This window comes from Canis lupus, chromosome 1 (assembly GCF_048164855.1).
Source record: "Canis lupus baileyi chromosome 1, mCanLup2.hap1, whole genome shotgun sequence".
Taxonomy (NCBI): domain Eukaryota; kingdom Metazoa; phylum Chordata; class Mammalia; order Carnivora; family Canidae; genus Canis; species Canis lupus.
The window spans coordinates 32,378,376-32,398,951 of NC_132838.1; the positions used below are offsets into that span (position 1 = coordinate 32,378,376).

Here is a 20,576-nt window from a genome sequence, read left to right on the forward strand (position 1 = left end):
AATCAGGTATAACCAGAAACACTTGGTTTTCCCCCTCCCAGACTGTGAAAAAAATATATTTGGTGTTACAGACCTTTCTAACTCTGGAGTACACTCGAATATGATGGCAATTAAGAAAAAAAAAATGCTCTTTGACAACTTTGCAGCTTCTGATTAAACCACACCAAGAGGCATGTTACAATGATAACAATGAAGCATTATGCCAATTATGTTAAATCCTGCTCTCCACTTAAGCTCATCATGACCTGTTTTAGTGTCCTGTAATTTATCCTTTGGAATGCTTACTCTCATCAATAAAGTGTTCAACTTAAAGAGGAGGAAAAAAAAAAAAAAAGCCACCAAAAGGAACAACCACCCCCCAAATGACTTCTAGAAAACAAGTATTTCTTAACTTTTTATTGACATTGGCAAATTAAAATAGAATAAATTAACAAGTATTTTTTCAAAAAAATGTTTTGTACAAAAATACTGTCAAAATTTCCTAAAAAGCTTTCAACACAGTAGTATCTTTTCATGTACTGAATATAACTATTAGCACAGTGTCAAAAATGTTGAAGACAGAAACAAAATAAAAATCTGTGAAATGTTTGCCACTGACGACATTCCACACCCTATTATTGTCTGTACATATGGGGGAGGGGGGACAGCCAACTTGAAAGTGAACAGTATGACTTTTCCTGATCCAGAACGGTTTGGCCCACATCTGTTTAATCTTCCAGTTTAGCATATTAAAAAAATTAGTCTGTACTCAAATGCATAGTTAAAAAAAATGAAGCGAGATGGCAGAGTTTGTGCAGTAATATCTGCCCTTCAAAGTTCATGCAACCAACTAATGCAATTTTTCCTCTCACTCGTAAATCTGAATGCAGTTCAGTCATTTGAAACCATCTACAAAATCCACAAGATTAAGCAGTTTGCCAAGATTAATATCTAACAGTTGAGCACTGGAGAAAGTGAGGAAATAAGGAGTAAACACAAACAACAAAAAAGACCAAGTTAGCTAGATTATTTCAACTACATAAGGGAGGTGAATGTCAAGGCTACAAAAACGAAACAAAAACAGAAAAAAAAAAAAAAAAAGAGTGGCAGCAAATTTCTTTTAAACCAATTTGTACAAGTTTATAGTTTTACTTTGTCTCCAAGTTCTCAAACCTTTCAAGATCTGAAAAGCGAGATACTGTGTCTAAGGGAATGTTTTTTTAATTCACACCGAAGTTGGGGGTGGGGGCGGGGGTGTTTGATTTCTTCTGGCCGGGGTGGTTTCGAGCAAGTCAACAGCTTACTCTGCTGGGCTGCTGTTTGCACACGAAGTCCGTCATGAAATCAAACTCGTTCTGCCCCAGCCAGAGTTCGGGCAGCTCCTTGATGCGGTCCAAACCCATTTCTATCACTAAGGACATAAGCACTTCCTCGTCGATGAAATCAGTGTCTATGACATTGGGCGGCAGCATTGCAGCAGGGACGTGGGCCACGGAGGCGGGCATGTTGCCGCCGCTGCCGCCGCCGCTGCCGCCGCCGCCGTTGCCGCTGCCCGCGCCGCCGCCCGAGGTGCCGCCGGAGCCGCCCGGGGTGCTGCCGCCGCCCGAGCCGCCGGGGGTGCTGCTGCCGCCGCTGTGCTTGGGGTTGCAATCTCGGAAGTGCTGGTTTGTCCCGTTCATCTGGTGGCCCGCAGCAGGGTGCAAATCCGGCATGTAGTGGTTGTGGGGGTAGGGGTGATGGTTGAAATACTGGTTGTTGAGCTTCTGCAGCTGCATGCTGGCCGGCAGGGAGCCTCCCTGGCTGGCCACCGGGGGGCCCATGAACTGGGAGTTGTTAAACCTGGCCGCGGGGGCCAGCGCGCTCGGGGGGTGCCCTCCGTTCACAGTCCCCGGCCCCATCGCGTGCCTGATGCCGCTCGTGGCGTTCATGCTGCCCGCGCCGTAGTGTATGTGCTCGCCCATCAGGGCGTTGAAGGCGTGCTGCGGCTGCTGCTGCTGGTGGTGATGGGGGCTCGGGAACTGCCCCATGCCCATGCGATGGGCAGGGTGGTGGTGCAGCCCGTTGGTGCCGTCGGGGAAGCGCCCGTGGTTCATGGCCATCATATGGTCTGCCATTTCCAGTCCTGGAAGCGAAAAGGGCAGGCGGTTAGCACCCGCGCCACACGTGCCGCCCACCACGGCGCACCCCGCTCTTCCGCGCCTCTGCCCCCCAGGCTGCCCGCACGCACGTCGGCTGCGCAACCCCTCGCCACTCGCTCTCCCCGGGATCCGGCCGGTAGCCTGTGCAGCCGGGCCCGCCGCGGCGGGGGACCTGCCACCCACCCCAGGGCCGGGCGCCGAACAAACAGCCCCTTCCCCGGCGCTCGGGCGGGCGGACCCGGGCCCACACCCCCCTCTGCTCCCCGAAGTCGCCTCATAAAGGAAGTGCCCCGTAGCCCCGCCGCGAACTTCAGGCATTAAATCAGCCCTCCTCATCCTGTTGTTGCACATCCTGTTGTTATTCCCCAGCTCCGCCTCGCGCTCTTCCTCCGGGCAAACCCAGCCCTCGGAGGACGGGGCTGGCAGGCGCCCCAGCCAGCGTCGCCCGCCGCGCTTACCTTCCGTCTTGGCGATTTCTGCTCCAAAGACCGAGGGCGGGATCGTCGGGTCCAGGACCGGCTCAGCAGCACATAGAGGGGGCCTTCCCGGTGTGCAGGGCGCTCGCTGTCGCGACGTCGGCACCGAGGTCCTGCAGCGGCCGCTGGGGCAGAATCGGAGCCGTTCCCTTTTATTTCCCCTCCGCTGCCCTCACTGCTCGGTAAGGCCGCCCGGCAGCTGCCAACAATGAGCTGTGTTTCTTAGGGCTTTGGCCACAGTTAATATAAGGGTTTCAGGAAGGGCGGAGCGAGAGCCTCCCGGGCGGGCGGCGGCAAAACGCGGACTGCGGAGCCCCGGGCACGCCGGACCGGGTGGGCGAGCCGCGTCCCCGCGGCCGGAGGCACGTGCGCAGAGGCTGCGGGCCCGGGCGCCGCCTCGCTGCCGCGGGGCTGTGCTTTCTTCCCGCCGCACGCACGGGGGGCCCCGCGCGGCTGTGCCCGGGGCAGGGAGGAAGTGCCCCTGGACGCCCCCCAGCCCCGGCGCAGCGCCTGCCCTGCGAGGAGCGAGGAGCGAGGAAAACCGCACCGCTCCCCTCTGGTCGGATCCCCCGCCCCCAGCTCTCCCGTTCGGCTCTCCTAGCGATCTCAGGCGCCTTCTACGGGGAAAGGGGGTTCGCTCAGCGCCCCATTCCTCCACAGTGCCCTTCTGCCTCCCCGGCTTTGCAACACCCGCCCCCCCCCCCCCAAACACACGCACACACACACACACGCTCCCGGGTTGCAAAGAATGGCTGTGTTTTTCCGAGTGGGGTTTTAAATCCCCGGACACATAATGCCCCTTCCCCGAACGCACTTTCCCGGGCTGCGCCTTTGTGCTTTTACAGGGGCACTAGGTAAACCTGATCTAGATATTTCTGCCTGTAAACGCGTCCCCCCCCCCCCCCCACTCCTTTCAAGGACAGGAGCTGGGGGCGGGGAGCGGCAGCGGCTGCAGGTGGACGGAGCGCGTTCGCGGGCCCGGCCGCCTCGGCTCCCGCGCCGGGGAGTCCGGTCCGCGCTTTCGGGCCCGCTCGCCGCTCCCGGGGTACGTGTGCTTCTGCTAAGTTTGCGTTTGCAGCTCTTGGTAGCTTTGGCATCCGAGCTGAGGCGTCTCTGCTCTGTAAACAAACTCAGCGATCCTCGTCCCCAGATCCACCTTTTTGCACATACACAGTTTCTTGCTTCTGCTGTTGCCCTTGATCCGGGGGGTGGGGGTGTGTGCAAACTTGCACAGCCTCCCTCCGGGCTCTGCCTGACGATTTGGGGTTGATTTAGAAGCGAACGGGTTTGTAATTAAGAAATTCGAGGGCTGAGTAAAGCTGCTGTTGCTGGAAAAGGAAAACAAATAGATAACATGGTAATCGCTTTGTAAATAAAGTCGTTCTGGAGGTGGGCACGTAGCTGCACGTCCCGTATGGCACCGCGCGCGCACACACTGCTGGGACTCTTCCCTTTTCAGGGAAATTGTTCAGCGGGGCAATAGGCGATAATCGTAACCTTGCTTCCCAGGACGCGGCACAAGTAGCCCGGGCGTCCATTTGGCTCATTGACTTGCAAATAAAACCCCTTACGCCGGTCTGGGCTCCTACCCGGTCGGAGCTCTCCTGCTTTCTCACTTGGGGAAGCCGAGCTGTTTCCCCAACACCGTGGTGACGCTGCTCCGAGCTTTTATATTGCTCTTTATGTGGCAAAAGCGAGTTTAGCGCTCCGAATAAGGACTTCTGTTCAGAGTTGTTTCTTCATAACTCGATAGCCATTGAGGACTTCCTGCTGCGAAGAGCCAGTCCCCCGCCCTCCACTCCTCCTTTTCTCCCTTCGTGCTCACAAGACTTTTTTTAGGCCCTATTTTTTGAGGCTTGGAAATTCTGATACATTTACCCTTGCAGGAATTTTGCAAAAGAGAGCGAATCCTGATTACGTTAACCTCTTGCCCCTCTGTCTTCCTCTAGTTAGATTATATAGAGATATATGCCTAATATGCAAATATACTTTATTTAATAGATCTATATTTAAACATTGTTAATGTCTTCCTCTCTTTCTTTTTCCCAGCTCTTCAGCATTTATAACTGTGGGTGCAATTATTTCTTTTGTTATGTGTGTGTGTGCAGTAATTTTTAAACCTCAAAAATATTTACTTTTTGGAGACTCGTGCACAGGACACATTGCATTGTTGGTTGCAGTAATCCCCTCCTCTCCTGTCCACCCACCACTTTTACCTGTAGGTCAGGGACTTGAAGTTACAGAATCAGAGCCTGGGAATAAACTTCAAAGTGCCACTGCCTATCAAAAAATAAGCTCCAAAATACTGGTCAACCTTAGACTCGGAGGGATTGTTTACTTCCCTTCCTTCTACTGCAGTGTCTTGCGACACAAGGACCAGCTCTTGAGTGTCTAATCTAAATTTTTCTTGCAACCATTAAGGAAAGGTGCAGTTCCATCCAACTCCACTGGTTCCACATGCTATTGGGAAATCTCTGGAAAGGTCACCTCCCCGTCCCCCACCTCCTTAAAGGGAAAAAAAAAAATTTAGTTCTGGGACCAGCTGGTTAAAACACGGCATGTTCTGTTCATTTATTCATCTGTCCAGTGAATGTTTCCCAAGAGCCAGGCACTTTCCTAGTGCCCAGAGAAACAACCAATAAAGGAACTCATGTTCAAAAAGAGGAGATGGACAAACAGGCCTTGGGCCACTGTAATGAATGCAACAACAGCATTCCACACACAGACTTCTGAAAATACACAGGAGGGACAATCTAACCTGCCTTAGGGGCCTTCAGAAGGCTTCCTTGTGTAGGTGGTAACTAAACTGAGGCCCCAGTCCAAGTTAGGCCACCAGAGCAGGGGGCAGAGATAAGAGAAGCAAGGTTGGAGAGGCAAATCCGGCCGGACCATGTTGTCTTTGGTTCCCGAGATGAGAAACTTGGATTGTATCCTACAAAGAGAAGCAGGTGAAGGTTTGTGAACCAGAGAGATGATCACATTTTCATTTTAGAGAGATCAGAACAGAACTGTGTAGAATGGATTGGAAAGTAAGCCTGGAAGCAAGGTATCCGGTTAAGGGGTGGTTATAGTCATCTAGGAGTACCCAGAGGCCCATGTAAAGATAAACCCCTTCTGAACGAGGCAAGGCAGTGGTCTACGTGTGACCTTCACAGCAATAGACAGCTACGAACTTCGTATACACCACTGAGGCTTAAAGAACAGGAATTTATTGTCACAGTTCTGGAGGCTAGAATTCCGATTTCAAGGTGTGGGTAGGGCTGGTTCTGAGGGCTATGTGGTTCTGAGGCCTATGAGTAGATTCTGAGGGAGAATCTACTCCATTTCTGTCTCCCAGAGTTGGTCATTCGCTGGCCGTCTTTGGTGTTCCTTTGCTTGTACCTGCGTCACCCCGTCTCTGCCTTTATCTCCACCTGGTGTTTTCCTATGTGCCTATCTCTGTATAAAATTTCCCTTTTTATAAGGACAGCAGTTATATTGGATTAGGGCCTAGCCTGGTGACCTCTCTTTAACTCAATTACTTCTACTTAGACCCTATCTCTAAATAAGGTCACACTCAGAGGTACTTGGGGTTAGGATTCCAGCATATCTTTTTTTTTGGAGTGACCCAATTCAACCTGTAACAGTAGAGGAGGAGTTGAATAACACAAGACCCCTGCCACTGTGGGGGGGAAAAAAAAAAGATGTTTCCTGGAACTCTCTTCCCAGATATCCTGCCAACCTACATTCATTCCTTCATGTTTCTGTTCAGTCGCTACCTCAGTGAGGTCTTTTTGACTGTCCTACCCAAATAGCAATATCCCCGTTTGCTTTCTTACACTGTTCCATTTTTCCTTTTAGCATTTGTCCCCACATGGTGTACTGCATATTGAATTTTTTGCTGTCTCTCCCCCTCCTAAAACGGCAGCCCCAGAAGAGTGAAGACCTTGCCTGTTTGTTCATTCAGTGTCTAAAATAAGTCCTAGCATGATTAGTCTTTTCCTAAATAGATGAAGGAAGGAAGGAAGGAAGGAAGGAAGGAAGGAAGGAAGGAAGGAAGGAAGGAAGGAAGGAAATATATCAGAGATATTGAGGAAAACTAAATGAAGGATTTTTTTTTAAGATTTATTTATTCATGAGAGACACACACAGAAAGAGAGAGAGAGAGAGAGAGGCAGAGACCCAGGCAGAGGAAGAAGCAGGCTCCTCTGAAGGAGCCCAGTGAAGGACTCAATCCCAGATCCTGAGATCACAACCTGAGCCGAAGGCAGCCACCCAACTGCTGAGCCACCCAGGGGTCCCAATGAAGGATTTTATTTTTAAGATTCTATTTATTTATTCATGAGAGACAGAGAGAGGCAGACACAGGCAGAGGGAGAAGTAGGCTCCCTGTAGGGAGCCCAATACGGGATTCCATACTCAGGTCGTGATGACCTGAGCCAAAGGCAGGTGCTCAACCACTGAGTCACCCAGGTGCCCCCTAAATTAAGGATTTATGAGGGGGAATGTCAGAGAAGATTTTCTGGTGAAGGTTACTCTCAAGGCTGAAGGGAGAAGAATCTAGTGGAAAGAACAGCAGGGTACCAGCAGGGTACCACTGTCTGCCTGTGGCCTATCATGCACTTGAGCAACACTGTGATCTCTTTGGGAAGACAGCTCATCTGGGGGTCACTGACTATTGAGGTATGGAAGTAGGCCCCTATTGGTGTGAATTTTGGATCGAAGCAGAGCTTTTGTGAGGTAAGCTTTGGGCTTCAGGAAACCTTGAGTCGAGGAAAGTCTAAGTGACTAAAGGACCCAGCTCCAAGACCTCCGTGGAAGAGTTTATACATGGTGCTGGTGGAGTGGGGGTGGGGCTGGGGGAGAAGGTGGAGTCTAGTACTAGATTTTGTACTTTACATAAATGACCACCTTCTCAGAGCAATTAGGGAAAAGGGGAGAGAAACAGACAGACATATCTTTTTTATTACACTTATTTATTATTTATAATCTCCCCTCCCCTCCCCCAGATCTTAGCTGGTGAGAAAAATGCTACTGTCATCTTATTCCACCATCCGTGTGAACACCGTAATAAGGCAGGGTCATCTATCTGAGCATGAGGTGTGGTGACAGTCCCTATTTCTGCCTTTTCCCTCTTCCACTTCTGTTCTCCCTCATTTGCAGTGTCTGTGGTAGAAAATCCAATATTTTATTGGTCTGTCGCATAATTTGGGTTAGGACCTGTCACTGGATCCATAGTTCTTGATCCAGACTATGGATGGACTTTAGCGTCAGGGTGAGGACTCCTGGTTAATAAGGATTTGGAAGCCCTATATGCAACCTTGTATTTCTGCAAGTTGAATAAATAATGTCTTACATGCATGTGCTTCAGTAAAAATGATATTCATATCAGTTTTAAACCTGTAGATATGGTTCTATGTAATAAAATACAAATTCACTTGAAGTCATCACTAAATTCATAATAGGTTTTTTCTGTCTTTATGTATTTTCTCACTCAATAGAAGAAATACACTAGTTACCGGGGGAGAGGGAGCAGGCACTCAGATGTTTTGATTAAAAGGGATCCTTAGAGGCCCCTGAGTGGCTCAATCAGTTAAATGTCTGCCTTCAGCTCAGGTCATGATCCCAGGGTCCTGGGATTGAGCCTTGCATTGGGCTCCCTGCTTCCGTGGGGAAACTGCTTCTCCCTCTCCATGCCACTCCCCCGCTTGTGCTTGCTTGCTCTCTGTGTCAAATAAATAGATGAAATCTTTTTAAAAATTTAAAAAAAATAAAAAGAGATCTTTAAACTTGATGAAGTTGATACAACTTACCTGAGAAGTTGTTTAAAATAAAGATTCTAGGACATTCTCTCTAGAACTCCTGATTCAGCACATTAGGAGTGGGGCCTGACGATCTATATTTTTTGAAAAGCTTCTTTTTTGAAAAGTTAGTTGTGATGTTTAGACAGGTTTACAAACCACCGACCTTATCCTCAGGTGTAGCATGAGTGTAGCTTATACTCGTAAAATTCTGTCCCCTTCCCCAATTGCCATCCTCTTGCCTTGCCTCCCATTATTGGAATTTTCCTGATCTTTGAAGGAGATTCTGCTCAGGTGATGTCTCCTGTTTCCAGCCTCAATCCCCCAATGGAAAAAATTCTGGCTTCCTTGTTGCTTTCAGGGCACTTTGCTCAGATCTTCCCTTAGAACTTGTTCTGGCTTGAGTCATGTGTGTTTTTGCCCTCCTGTAGCCTTCTCTGTAATGGCAGAACTTCCTTGGTGAGCCCCAAGGAGCTGTACAATGTCATGCATAGAATAGCTTGTATTAGTCTGCTTGAGATGCTGTAACACACCACCACACATACTGGGTGGTTTCACCAACAGACATTTATTTGCTCACAGTTCTGGAGTTCTATAGGCTGGAAGTTTAAGATCAAGGTGTCAGTAGATTTGCTTTCATGTGAGGCCTCTCTCCTCGGCTTGGAGATGATCACCTTCTTGCTGCTCTATACGTGGTCATTCCTCCACTTATCTCTGTGCTGAAGCCCCAGCTGTCTCTTTGATTAGGACCTACGCAAATGGCCCAGTTGTACTTCAGTCAGTTCTTTGAAGACCATATATCCAAATATAGTTACATTCTGAGATACTGGGGGAAAAGGCTTCAACATATGAATTTCATGGGATGCAATTCATCCCATAACACATATCGCATGTAGATTCTTTTTAGATAATTGACATTTGATTAGTCTACAGCTCCAACAATAAACTAGGCAACATTCACATTGGTTATGAAATTGGGTGAAGTCTGCTGGAAGGCAGAAGAGAACTTCAGTGACCTTAACTAATTAGGGAAATGCTCCATTAAAAACAGAATTATATTCAATAGGAAATACTTCAAAGGGCCCATGAGGACAATAACAAATTACATGAGTATTAGGTGGGATATTATTTGACTAGCTATAACAAGTTTAGCAAAAAAGAAAAAAAAAAAAAAAGAAAAAGAAAAAAAAAGAGAGAAAGAAAGACAAAACAGAAAAAAGGAAAAACAAAACAAAACAAAAAACAAGTGTGGGTCCCAACTGAGCTGTTGGTTGAATGGGAGGCAACCATGGAATGTCATTATTAAAAAGGAAACAACTTGGAGTGTGTTGGGAGTAAGAAGATCACATGATAGAGCTGGAAGTAATCCTTTTTCTACACTTGGCTCTTCTCAGAGATTGTGGTTGGTTTGTAACCTTACATTTTAATAAAGAATTACAGAGGCTAAAGAAGGTTCGTTTAAAAAAAAGAGGGGGAATGTATTTTAAAGGGATGGGAAATGGGACTTATAATGGCCTTTTAATCTGGAGAAGAAAAGCTGACAGGTGACTTAATACATATGTTCTGGTGTACATATAGGGAAACTAATATGGTGGATCCTTTCCAGATGTTTTCCTTTTCCACTGAGACAAAGAAAAAAGAAAAGCATTTTGAAAAGAGAGCTTTAGATCAGTGGTTTTCAGATTGTGTTCTGCAGACCTGGAGTGGTCTCAGCTTCACTTTTACGTGCTTTATATATTAAGGATTTTTTGTTTGAATTTGTTTTAAAACATTGTTCTGATATTACACAGTTATGAAAACTAAAGCTTGAGATAATACAAAAATCATAGCATTCTAATTCTAGAGGGACTTTAAAGAGAACCTTTTCCAAACCCCTTCATTTTCTAAATGAGAAATCTAAGGTCCTGAGAGGTTAAGTGACTTGCCCGTAAAAGACTTCCTTAATATCAGGATTTTAAAACACTAGAGCAGATTATCAGAGGGAAGTAAGTCTTTATGAAGACTTCAGTGAAATAGGATAAGAGATGTGTTGAATGGCTTAAATCAGCATTTCTCAACTGGCACTTGGTATTATAGGTGGGTGCATTGTAAAAGCAGTAACAGAATCTGTATCAGTTTCTACTTTTTAAAAAGTGGGAAATAAAATGATTTAAAAGTGTTTTTGCAGTTCAAAATGGGAGTTTAAGTCTATGAGTGTATGCTGAGTGAGCATACCGAGCTCATAGACATCCCACATCTGATGAGCAGGCACTTAACTCATTTTCTCTCTAGCTTAATACCCCCATCAGAGGGATGACTTTTACTGTTGTACAACTTTGAGTTGCTTTAATTCTTATTCACGTAGGGATTGTTCCCCTTTTTTCTTTTATACTTTTAAAATTAAATTCAAGTTAGTTAACATACAGTGTATTATTAGTCTCAGAGGTAGAATTTAGTGATTCATCCGTTGCACATAACACCCAGTGCTTATTCCATCATGTGCTCTCCTTAATGTCCATCACACAATCACCCCATCCCTCCACACACCTCCCCTCCAGCAGCCTTCAGTTTGTTCCCTATAGTCAAGAGTCTCTTATGATTTGCCTCTCTCTGTTTTGTGTGTGTGTGTAAGATTTTATTTATTTATTCATGAGAGACACGGAGAGAGAAGCAGAGACATAGGCGGAGGGAAAAGCAGGCTCCCTGCGTAGAGCCCCATGTGGGACTCCATCCAAGAGCCCCGGGGATCATGATCTGAGCCAAAGGCAAACACTCAACCACTGAGCCACCCAGATGTCCCTCTCTCTGTGTTTTTATTTTATTTTATTTTATTTATTTTATTTTATTTTATTATTTTTACTTTGGGGATTTTTTTTTTAAGATAGAAGAGAAATGGCCCTGAATAAAATAAATCAATGAGAAATAGATTTGTGGTAATTTTTCTACCTATGACTTAGGATGATGCTCACCCCATGCAGAGGTTATACTCTTATAATGAAAATTCTTATGTAGCACTAATACGTAACTCTAGAACTCAAAACTCAGAGGGCAAAGAGAAAACAGTTGGCCTTTAATTTATTAGAAATAAAGATTCAACCGCTACATATAACAATAGTAGAGGTGTGTTTACAAATAAGAGCCTCAAACTCTTTTCATCTTATCTCATTAATTACAAACAAAACAAATTCTTTTTAGAAACCCCAGTTGGTTTTTAAGTACAAAGTACAAGAACTAAAAAGCACTAAGAAGTGAAAGTATTTTGTGTCATTTTCTGATGTTATTGTATGCAGTTGATGCTTTTCCTTAATAATTGATTCTTAAAAAAAAAAAAGATTTATTTGTTTATTTCAGAGAAAGAGAGCATGAGTGGGAGGGGCAGCGAGACAGAATCTCAAGCAAAATCCACACTGAGCAGGGAGCCCAAAGTGGGGCTTGATCTCACAACCCATGAGATCACAGCTTGAGCTGGAGCCAAGAGTGGAAATCTTACCCAACTGCACCACCCAGGTGCCCCTCCTTAATAATTGATTCTATAGAAATCATGCAATAGAAGTCTACAACATAAGACAAAAATATTTTGTTTTTATATTTTTCTGTAGCAAATATTATTAAAGATTGGCTTAAAATAAATGCCACAAAATATAGTTCAATAATATATTTATTTAAAACATAACAGTTTCTATGAACTCTCTTCTTTTTATGTAGCATACAAAAAAATTCTAAATGACTAAAGAATGCCTAAGTAGCTCATGAAATAATAGAGAAGGAAACTCACAGGACAGAAATATTGAAAAAAAAAATGCTGGTTTAAAATAATGTTTCTCAAAAGTAATATATGGACCTCTTTCAAGAGAAAAACCTCTCTAAGGCTTTCAATGCTTACTTAAATAATTTTTATTAGATTTCTTAAGTATGTAAAAATAGAAAACAATATGTGATATACTTGTGTTTATAGCTCCTTTACAACTGTAAGACTAAAACTCATTTACATGCTAAACAAAAAATAAAACTGGAGCACCAGTAAAAATTAAAATCAACAGCATTTCACGGCAGATTTTGTCAAAATCAAATTGTTGCTTTTAATGTGAATCTAGCAACAAGAATACATTTTTATTCTATCAAGTTTGATTCTCTAATGGATAGCATGCTGTGCAGTGAAATTCTCTATTTGAACCATTGCAAAAACTTGTATGGACTGCACCATGACTTCACTTGGTTTCCACATGGTATGAACGTATCACTTACATTTTAAAATCACCTCTATTCTTTTCTTTTTAGTGTTTAATGTTTGAAGTAATATGGCTTGACACCACACAGTTGTAACCACAAATCCAAATTTGAAAGATAGTCATTTGGATGATGCACAATATGCCTGTAATAACTCATTAAAAATTACCAATAAAATGAAAGCATAAAATTAAAGAGTACTTGAAGAGGAAAAGAGACCCCCCCAATACTTTAAATAGTATGAAGGGTTCATGAACTCCAGTTGCAAAAACAAACAAACAAACAAACAAACAAAAAACTGGTTTTAATGGTATCCAGCTTTAATATCAAAAGTACCTTGGATCATATAATTATTGATTATAATAAATAATTTGAGTCAGTGGTTGAAGCAGGGGAGGGAATGGAGAGTTTAAACTACTGGGATGTCTGAATGTTATCCATTTTCTTTTAAAAATATAGATTTCTTTAAGAAACAAGTTTGGTGAGGATATGTAGAGAAAAGAACCCTCCCGCACCGTTGGTGAGAATGTGAACTCATGCAGCCACTGTGGAAGATGGTATGAAGGTTCCTTAAAAAATTAAAATTAGAACTACCCTATGATCCAGTAAGTGCACTACTGGGTATTTACCCAAAGAATATGAAACACTACTTTGTTTTTTTTTTTTTTTTAATTTTTCTTTTTTTTTCTCTTTTTTTTTTAAATTTTTATTTATTTATGATAGTCACAGAGAGAGAGAGAGAGAGAGAGGTGCAGAGACACAGGCAGAGGGAGAAGCAGGCTCCATGCACCGGGAGCCCGATGTGGGATTCGATCCCGGGTCTCCAGGATCGCGCCCTGGGCCAAAGGCAGGCGCCAAACTGCTGCGCCACCCAGGGGTCCCTGAAACACTACTTTGAAGAGATATATACACCCCTATATTTGATGCAGCATTATTTATAATAGCCAAATTACTGGAGCAGCCCAAGTGCCCTTTGATAGGTGAGTGGAGTGGATAAAGAAGATTGGGGGAGACATATATATATATAATTATATAATTAAGTCCTGGAAAAGAACTATATCTTGCCATTTGCAACAACATAGATGGACCTAACATTACTTTGTATATAATGTTACACAAAATAAACCAGTCAAAGACAAATACCATATGATTTCACTTATAATTTAAATGGAATTTAAGAAACAAATGAACAAATGAAAAAGAGAGAGAGACAAACCAAAAAGACAAACTTTTAACCATAGAAAACAAATAGATGGTTACCAGAGGGGAGGTGGACAAGATGGGTGAAATAGGTGAAGGATATTAAGAGTATGGTTACTATAATGAACACTGAGTAATGTTGAATTGTTGAATCACTATATTGTAACATTGTATGTTAATTACACTGGAATTTTTAAAAAATACAGATTTCTTTACTATATCAAATAAATACATGACCCTAGAGTTGTCTGTGAGTTCAATCTTTTGCTTGTTGGTTCATTAGTTCCTTCTTCCATTCATTCAAATGCCTGTCTAATAACTAGATAAGAACGGTTTGTATTAGTGTGTCAATTATTTGTATTTTAAGTAGTATTTTTGGGGTGCTTTTAAGTACTTTAGTTCTTTAAGTACTGTAAACAATCTTTACACCATCAATTTGTAGTGAGCAAGGGATTTCTAAGCTAATTTGCTATGTGGCCTAGTTTCTGGAATTGGTATATTGAGGCACCAGAGAAGCACCCTCAGAACTTTGAGAGTAGATAATCTTCTGGAAGTGAAATAAAGGAGTATGAACATGTACAAGAGAAGATCAGCATCTTCATCAGGAAAGCCCCAGCTTCGTAGGCCTGCTAGGTATCTTGAGAGTTAGTTGCAATGGGAATTCCAGGCACTAGAAGGGCATATTCCTGTTGTAAATTAAGAAGCCATACTTCATCTGTCTCTTCTGGTCTGATGAATGTAGGATCTGGTACAGCTCCAGATGGACAGACCAGCTAAGCTGAAAACCAGTCTTTGGTGTCATCACCAAAGAAAAAGATACCGGTGCTGTGGCTGATCCTCTGGCCTTCCTCCTTTCCTCTTATCTGAATTATAACTATAATGGGTCTGTTGAAATAATTTGAAATTCTGAAGTGTCAGAATCCTACTTCCTGATCTTTTATAATGCCTTGCTATTCTCCCCCAACACCCCCACCCCCCGCCCACCGCCCAGCCCACCATTATTGGTCCTATTATGTATAATGCCTTGTGATTTTCTTTCATGGGCCTTCTCACAAAGGTGGAGTTATACATTTATTTTGTGACTTTTTGATTACTGTCCCCATGACGGCAGGGACCTTACTTTTATTTTATCCCAGTGCCACAACATTGTATCCTCAGTGAAAAAGCAGAACCTGGGGCACAGTGGGTGATCACAAACTCAAAAATTCTATTTCCTTTCACCCTTACAGTTAAGCGATTGAGATTTAATTTAAAACCTCCTTTAAAAAAGAAATTGAAAATGTTTTCCAGTTTTCTAGTTGACTACTTTGTGGACCTTCTCAAAGTTTTCTCCATAATTGCTAATCTATGCTAAATAATTTAGAAGGCTCTTTATAAAATTACTATTTTGTTGTCAAAATGTTTTTAGTCCTTGTGTTCACCATCTTTTCAAGATTCCAAACTCCACCCCCCACCCTGAATTTAAGTTCTCCTCTCTAGGCCACTGATCCTGGATTTTTTATTGGCTTTATGGGTCTTTCATGGTATCATCAGGTGGAAGAGAATTCTGAGCAGGAATCAGTTCTCTGCCTAGAGAGGAGGGCTCCTCATTCCTGTTTCTTTCTATGTTTGAGAGGATATTATAAAAGTGGATTCCAGAGAAGATGAACCAGCATGCAGTATGTTTAGGTAATCCCATGTTACCTGGTGCAGTAGTAGGGCACAGTGATGCTTTCTAGGAAGTAGTCATTTAGGTAGAAGTTCCCAAGCATCATAACACAAACAAGGAGTGATTTCCATGGTCTTTTTTGCTTAGCAGGGAGCCTCCTTAAAAGGGAGGTAGAAGAAAAACTACAGACATAAGGAAGAAGCCCAGAGTTCATGAGGCTGGGTGAGCTCTGCTTTGTGAGATCTGAGGCGATTAGATACAAGCTGCAAGACTGGAACCACAAAGTGAAACTCAGGTCTGACAGAACGGTTTTCCTACGTGTCACCCCCTTACTGCCACTGCCACTGCCACCACCACAACCTTCTTTAGCCTGGGAACCATAACTTATTTTTCACTGTGTCCTGATTTTTGGCACAGTGAGAATTCAGAGCAAGCTTTGCATGATCCTCAAGCCCATTCCCTTTTTACTAGGCTGAAGGATATTAGTCCAGGGGAGGAGAGATTTTGGTAAGTAAAACTACTCTCAGGAAGTAAAAATGGTTTCACTCATAGATCAGAAACTATTTTATTTGAAGTATAGGCCTAAATTCAGTATAGGGTAGAAACTATGTTCAGATATATATTATTTTGATAGACAGCAGACTGGATAAATTGGATTAACAAAATTCTTTAGGAAGAGACTCTTACATTACTAATTATGCTCAGAAGCTCCAGAAGTTGATTGAATTATGGGTCTGTGTCCAATCTGTTATTCTCTGGTCATCACTGCTGGTTCTGTTAGACCCCCTCTTTGCCACCAAGAGTGTACAACTGAATCATAATGGTAATGATTCAACTTGATGTAGCTGTGCTTCTAAAATTGAAAGAGCCTAGGCAGCTAGAGCCAGAAAGTTTTTAGTTTTCTTTAAATGCATCAAGTTACCAACATTTTCAAAAATCTTTACCCTAGTGTCTATCAATGAATGAATGAAGATGTGGTATACCTACATATACATTAGAAATTTGAGGGCATTATGCTAAGTGAAACAAGTCAGACAGAGAAGGAAATACAATGTATGTATGATCTTGCCTAAATGTGAGATCTAAACAAGACAAGACTCAAAACAAAACAAACCCGAACTCATAGATACAGAGAACAGACTGGGGGTTGCCAGAGGTGGGGGATGGGGCAGGGGTGGAGGGTGGGTGAAATAGGAGAAGATAGTCAAAAGTCACAAACTTCTAGTTAAAAAATAATAATAAATCCTGGGGTTACAATGTACAGAATGGCAACTGTGGTTAATAATACTATACTGTATATTTGAAAATTGCTAAAAAAAGGGGGGGCCTGGGTGCCTCAGTTTGTTAAGTGTCTGCCTTCAGCTCAGGTCATGATCTCCAGCTCCTGGGTTGGAGCCCCTGCATCAAGCACCCTGCTCAGTGGGGAGCCTGCTTCTCCCTCTTCTTCTGTTGCTCCCCCTGCTTGTGCTTTCTCTCTCTGTGTGTCGAATAAATAAATAAAATCTTAAAAAAGAAAGGAAGTTACTAAAAACATAAATCTTAAAAGTTCTCATCAGAAGAAAAAAATTTGTAACTGCATGTGTTTATGAATGTTAACGAGACTTACTGTGGTGATCATTTTGCAATGTATACATATATCAAATCACTATGCTGTACACCTGAAACTAATGTGATGTTATATGTCAGTAAAAAATGTTTTATCTTAGTAAAAAAACAAAAACAAAACCAAAAACAAAACCTTGACTAGTTTATCTAGTAATCAGTGCACAAAGTGCGACTATAAAATAAGGGGAAACTTTTCACAAGCCACATGCAGAAATGTGCTTGATTCTTACCACAGCTTGAATGCCAATAATGGAACTTTTGAAGTAAACTCATAAGGTCATGGAATCACAGGAAGCTGCAGATGGGAGGGCCCATAAAAACCATCTAGTCCAACCCTTTACATCTAGAGATTATAGAAATCGTGACTAAGGGAGGTGGACTTTCCCACAGACACAGAGGGACTCAAGAGCCAGAAAGAGGTGCACGAGACCATATGAGCTGTCTTCTGGAATCTGTGCCCTGCCATGTATGCCTTGCTGATAAACATGAAGAAAACAACTGGCACTAGAGGAAACCTACATACAGCTGAACACTTCCCTCACATACAAACCAAAGGCTGCCATTGTGAGACCACCAGTATTCTTAGCTCTCAGAAATCTTTAGAAAGCCAAATCACTATCAGAACTTGAGCCAGCACATGCATGTAGGTCACACTGGTGGCTAGGAATAGCCTCTGAGGCAGAGGAAACACCAGGGACCCCTGTTCAGACAAAGATGTAGAATTAGCCCATTGATAACATCTTGATATTCTGCTTTCAGATTATTTTATGGGAGCCATTTGCAGTAGGCAGAAGCACTGGTTTGGAAAATACTGGCAGGCAAACATAGTGCTCTAGAAGATGGAAATAATGGTCTATACCTGGGCCTCTAGAACACCTGGAGGTAAGGTGACAGTTCTGACTCAGGTCAAGACTGCTCAGTGGACAAATAGAATCTGAAAAAGAGAAGTGCCCAATATGGATTATATTGACAAGTTAAACAAGCAATTCTCTCAACTCAATTGTGTCCCTTTATCAGTGCCAGAGAGACCACTTGATCATTGTTCTTTTCAAACTCCCCTGTTTATTACAACATTCTTTTAATTTTTAGAACATAGAGTGAGGTAAGGGATAACTGGAATTTTGAAGTATAACTAGACAATGAAAATGAGTGAAACTAGGAAGGACTATGTATATTGTGTAAGATTAACTATCTAGAGAAATACCCCAAGAGATTATTTATACACATTTGGCTGGGGAGAATAGGATCACCCACATCTATCTAGTCAATGTTGACCAGGCTATGAATCTCAGGGAAGCACTCTCAGAACAATAGAGCAGTGATACAACTTTGGAAAAGCCAACAAGTAACATAAATGATTAGAACCAACTATGAAACCTGTGGTCTAATAAGTTGTCTGAAGGTGTTAACTGAAGGTCAGCATGACATGTAGATGACATAGAATCTAAAGAGTAAGAATTTGGCTGTGTTAAGCTGCCTTGAACCAAAAACGCTAACTTTGGTACCTTGAGAAGTGTCCTTTCCTGTGTGGGAAACTTTGCTCAGTGACTCTACCAAAGTGTCTGTCAACTATTTCTCATGATCATTTTTTTTTCCCCTGTGTTGATTCTATGTCTACCAATGAAATTTCTGATAAGTAATTTAACTTTTAAGGATTAGAACAAGAAAAAAATATAAAAAATCATTAAGATTTTAGAATAGGGAAAAACTTAAGCAACATATAAAAAGCATTGATAACTTTGATTATGTTAAATTTAGCTTTCTGAATGACAAATAAGATTATAATATTGAGAGATAAATAGCAGACTGGAACAATATATTTGTAACATACAATAAGAAAAGGATTATTACCTAAAGTATCTAAACCATGTAAATATGTAAAAATGTTTAAGAAAAGCTACCAGGTTAATAATAAAACACCCAATAGGAACAAAAACAAAAACACCCAATAGGAAAGTGGGCAAAAAAAAAAAAAAAAAAAAAAATGAGCAAGCAATTCTCAGTAAGCCACAGGGAATCCAATGATTAATAAATATGATGCTCAAATTCACTTGTAATCAGGAAAATTCAGAATAAAATACCAATGAGATTTAATTTCACTTTCATAAGTTTGGAAAAATTTAAAAGTCTAATATTATTTGTTGTTCAGAAATATGCGGGTGAAATTGTGGGGAGGCAAATGTAAATGTTGCTGCTAGAGTGTGGACTGGTACAGTCATATCAGAAGTCCCACACCCTACAAACCAGAAATTCTACCTTAAGATGCATACATTAGAGAATCTCTTGTGCATATGTACAAGAAGGGAATGAGTCAAATGTACTATAGCAGTACTATAGAAAACTATGGCAGTTAAAAGAAATAAGCTAGCTAGGCCTATGTAGATCTACATAAATGGTTCTCAAAAGAACGTTTTTTTTTTTTTTCAGCTTTATTGAAGCATAACTGAGAAATAAAATTGTAAGATATTTTAAAACAAAGAATAAAGATAGGGTAATAAATGTAAAAAAGATATTATACTTGGTGGACCTAAGTATTTCAGCCACTGAAAAAGCATGTCCCTTTCCCATTAAACATTAATAAATTTAGACATGAATATACATTTTAACTGAATCTTGATTAGGACGTGTCAGACCATAGAGTCTGCTAAGCACCTAAAAAATTGAGTTTCTGTACCTGAGAACTAAGAATCACATTCTTTTTTTTTTCCTTTTTAAAAAAATTTAAATTCAATTAGCCAGCATATAGTACATCATTAGTTTCAGATGTAGAGTTCAGTGATTCATCAATTGCATATAACACCCAGGGCTCATCACATCACGTTCTAAAACAGTGACCACTGCCTACAGCTCTTTCTCTATGAAGACTGCACCTTTTGCTTCAGATGCCACTAAGATTAATCTCAGGCCTGGTAGATTTTCTCAGAAACAGCTACCACATTAGCTACCATAGTAGTGATGCCCCACTGGAAGCTCTCCAGACCCCTATAAGTTAGCCAAGGTAGTAAGACAAGCTTTCTAGTGCGTTTTAATACAACTAAATCCTGAAAATCCTGAACCCTATAGGCCGTAATACTGTTCAGGCTATTTAAAAGGTTTAGTTGTTTTTGCTTTTGACTTCATTTATTTCAACAAATGTTGATAACAATGGGAATGTCAAGTTGCCATTGTAACTTGGCAGTTATGTATTATTTTATTTAATAAGAACAGGAAAGTTAATGATTAACTTATTCAGTTGGCTGCGGATCCCTCTCCCCTCCCCCCTAAAAACCCCACAGAGGCTCTAAGGGAGAAAAAAATAAATAAAAAAAGTCTTTAAGGGGATCCCTGGGTGGCGCAGCGGTTTGGCGCCTGCCTTTGGCCCAGGGCGCGATCCTGGAGACCCGGGATCGAATCCCACATCGGGCTCTCGGTGCATGGAGCCTGCTTCTCCCTCTGCCTGTGTCTCTGCCTCTCTCTCTCTCTCTCTGTGTGACTATCATAAATAAATAAAAATTAAAAAAAAAAAATTTAAAAAAAGTCTTTAATGCTGGCTTTTGGCTGTCAT

At 42.3% G+C, this 20,576-nt stretch overlaps 1 protein-coding gene across 1 annotated transcript; it reads right to left on the reverse strand.

Annotated features, from left to right (window-relative positions):
- Positions 1-381: 381 nt before the first annotated feature.
- On the reverse strand, positions 382-2,815 carry CITED2 (Cbp/p300 interacting transactivator with Glu/Asp rich carboxy-terminal domain 2). The gene is made up of 2 exons (XM_072825652.1): positions 2,576-2,815; positions 382-2,101 (listed from the first exon to the last, which is right to left on the reverse strand). The coding sequence occupies exon 2, from the start codon at positions 2,091-2,093 to the stop codon at positions 1,272-1,274; it is 822 nt and encodes a 273-aa protein (XP_072681753.1). The 5' UTR covers positions 2,094-2,101; positions 2,576-2,815; the 3' UTR covers positions 382-1,271.
- Between the last annotated feature and the right edge of the window lie 17,761 nt (positions 2,816-20,576).

What these genes read in the sequence shown, in the direction of transcription:
- CITED2 (XM_072825652.1), bottom strand. Translation starts at nt 2,093, where the DNA reads ATGGCAGACCATATGATGGCCATGAACCACGGGCGCTTCCCCGACGGC.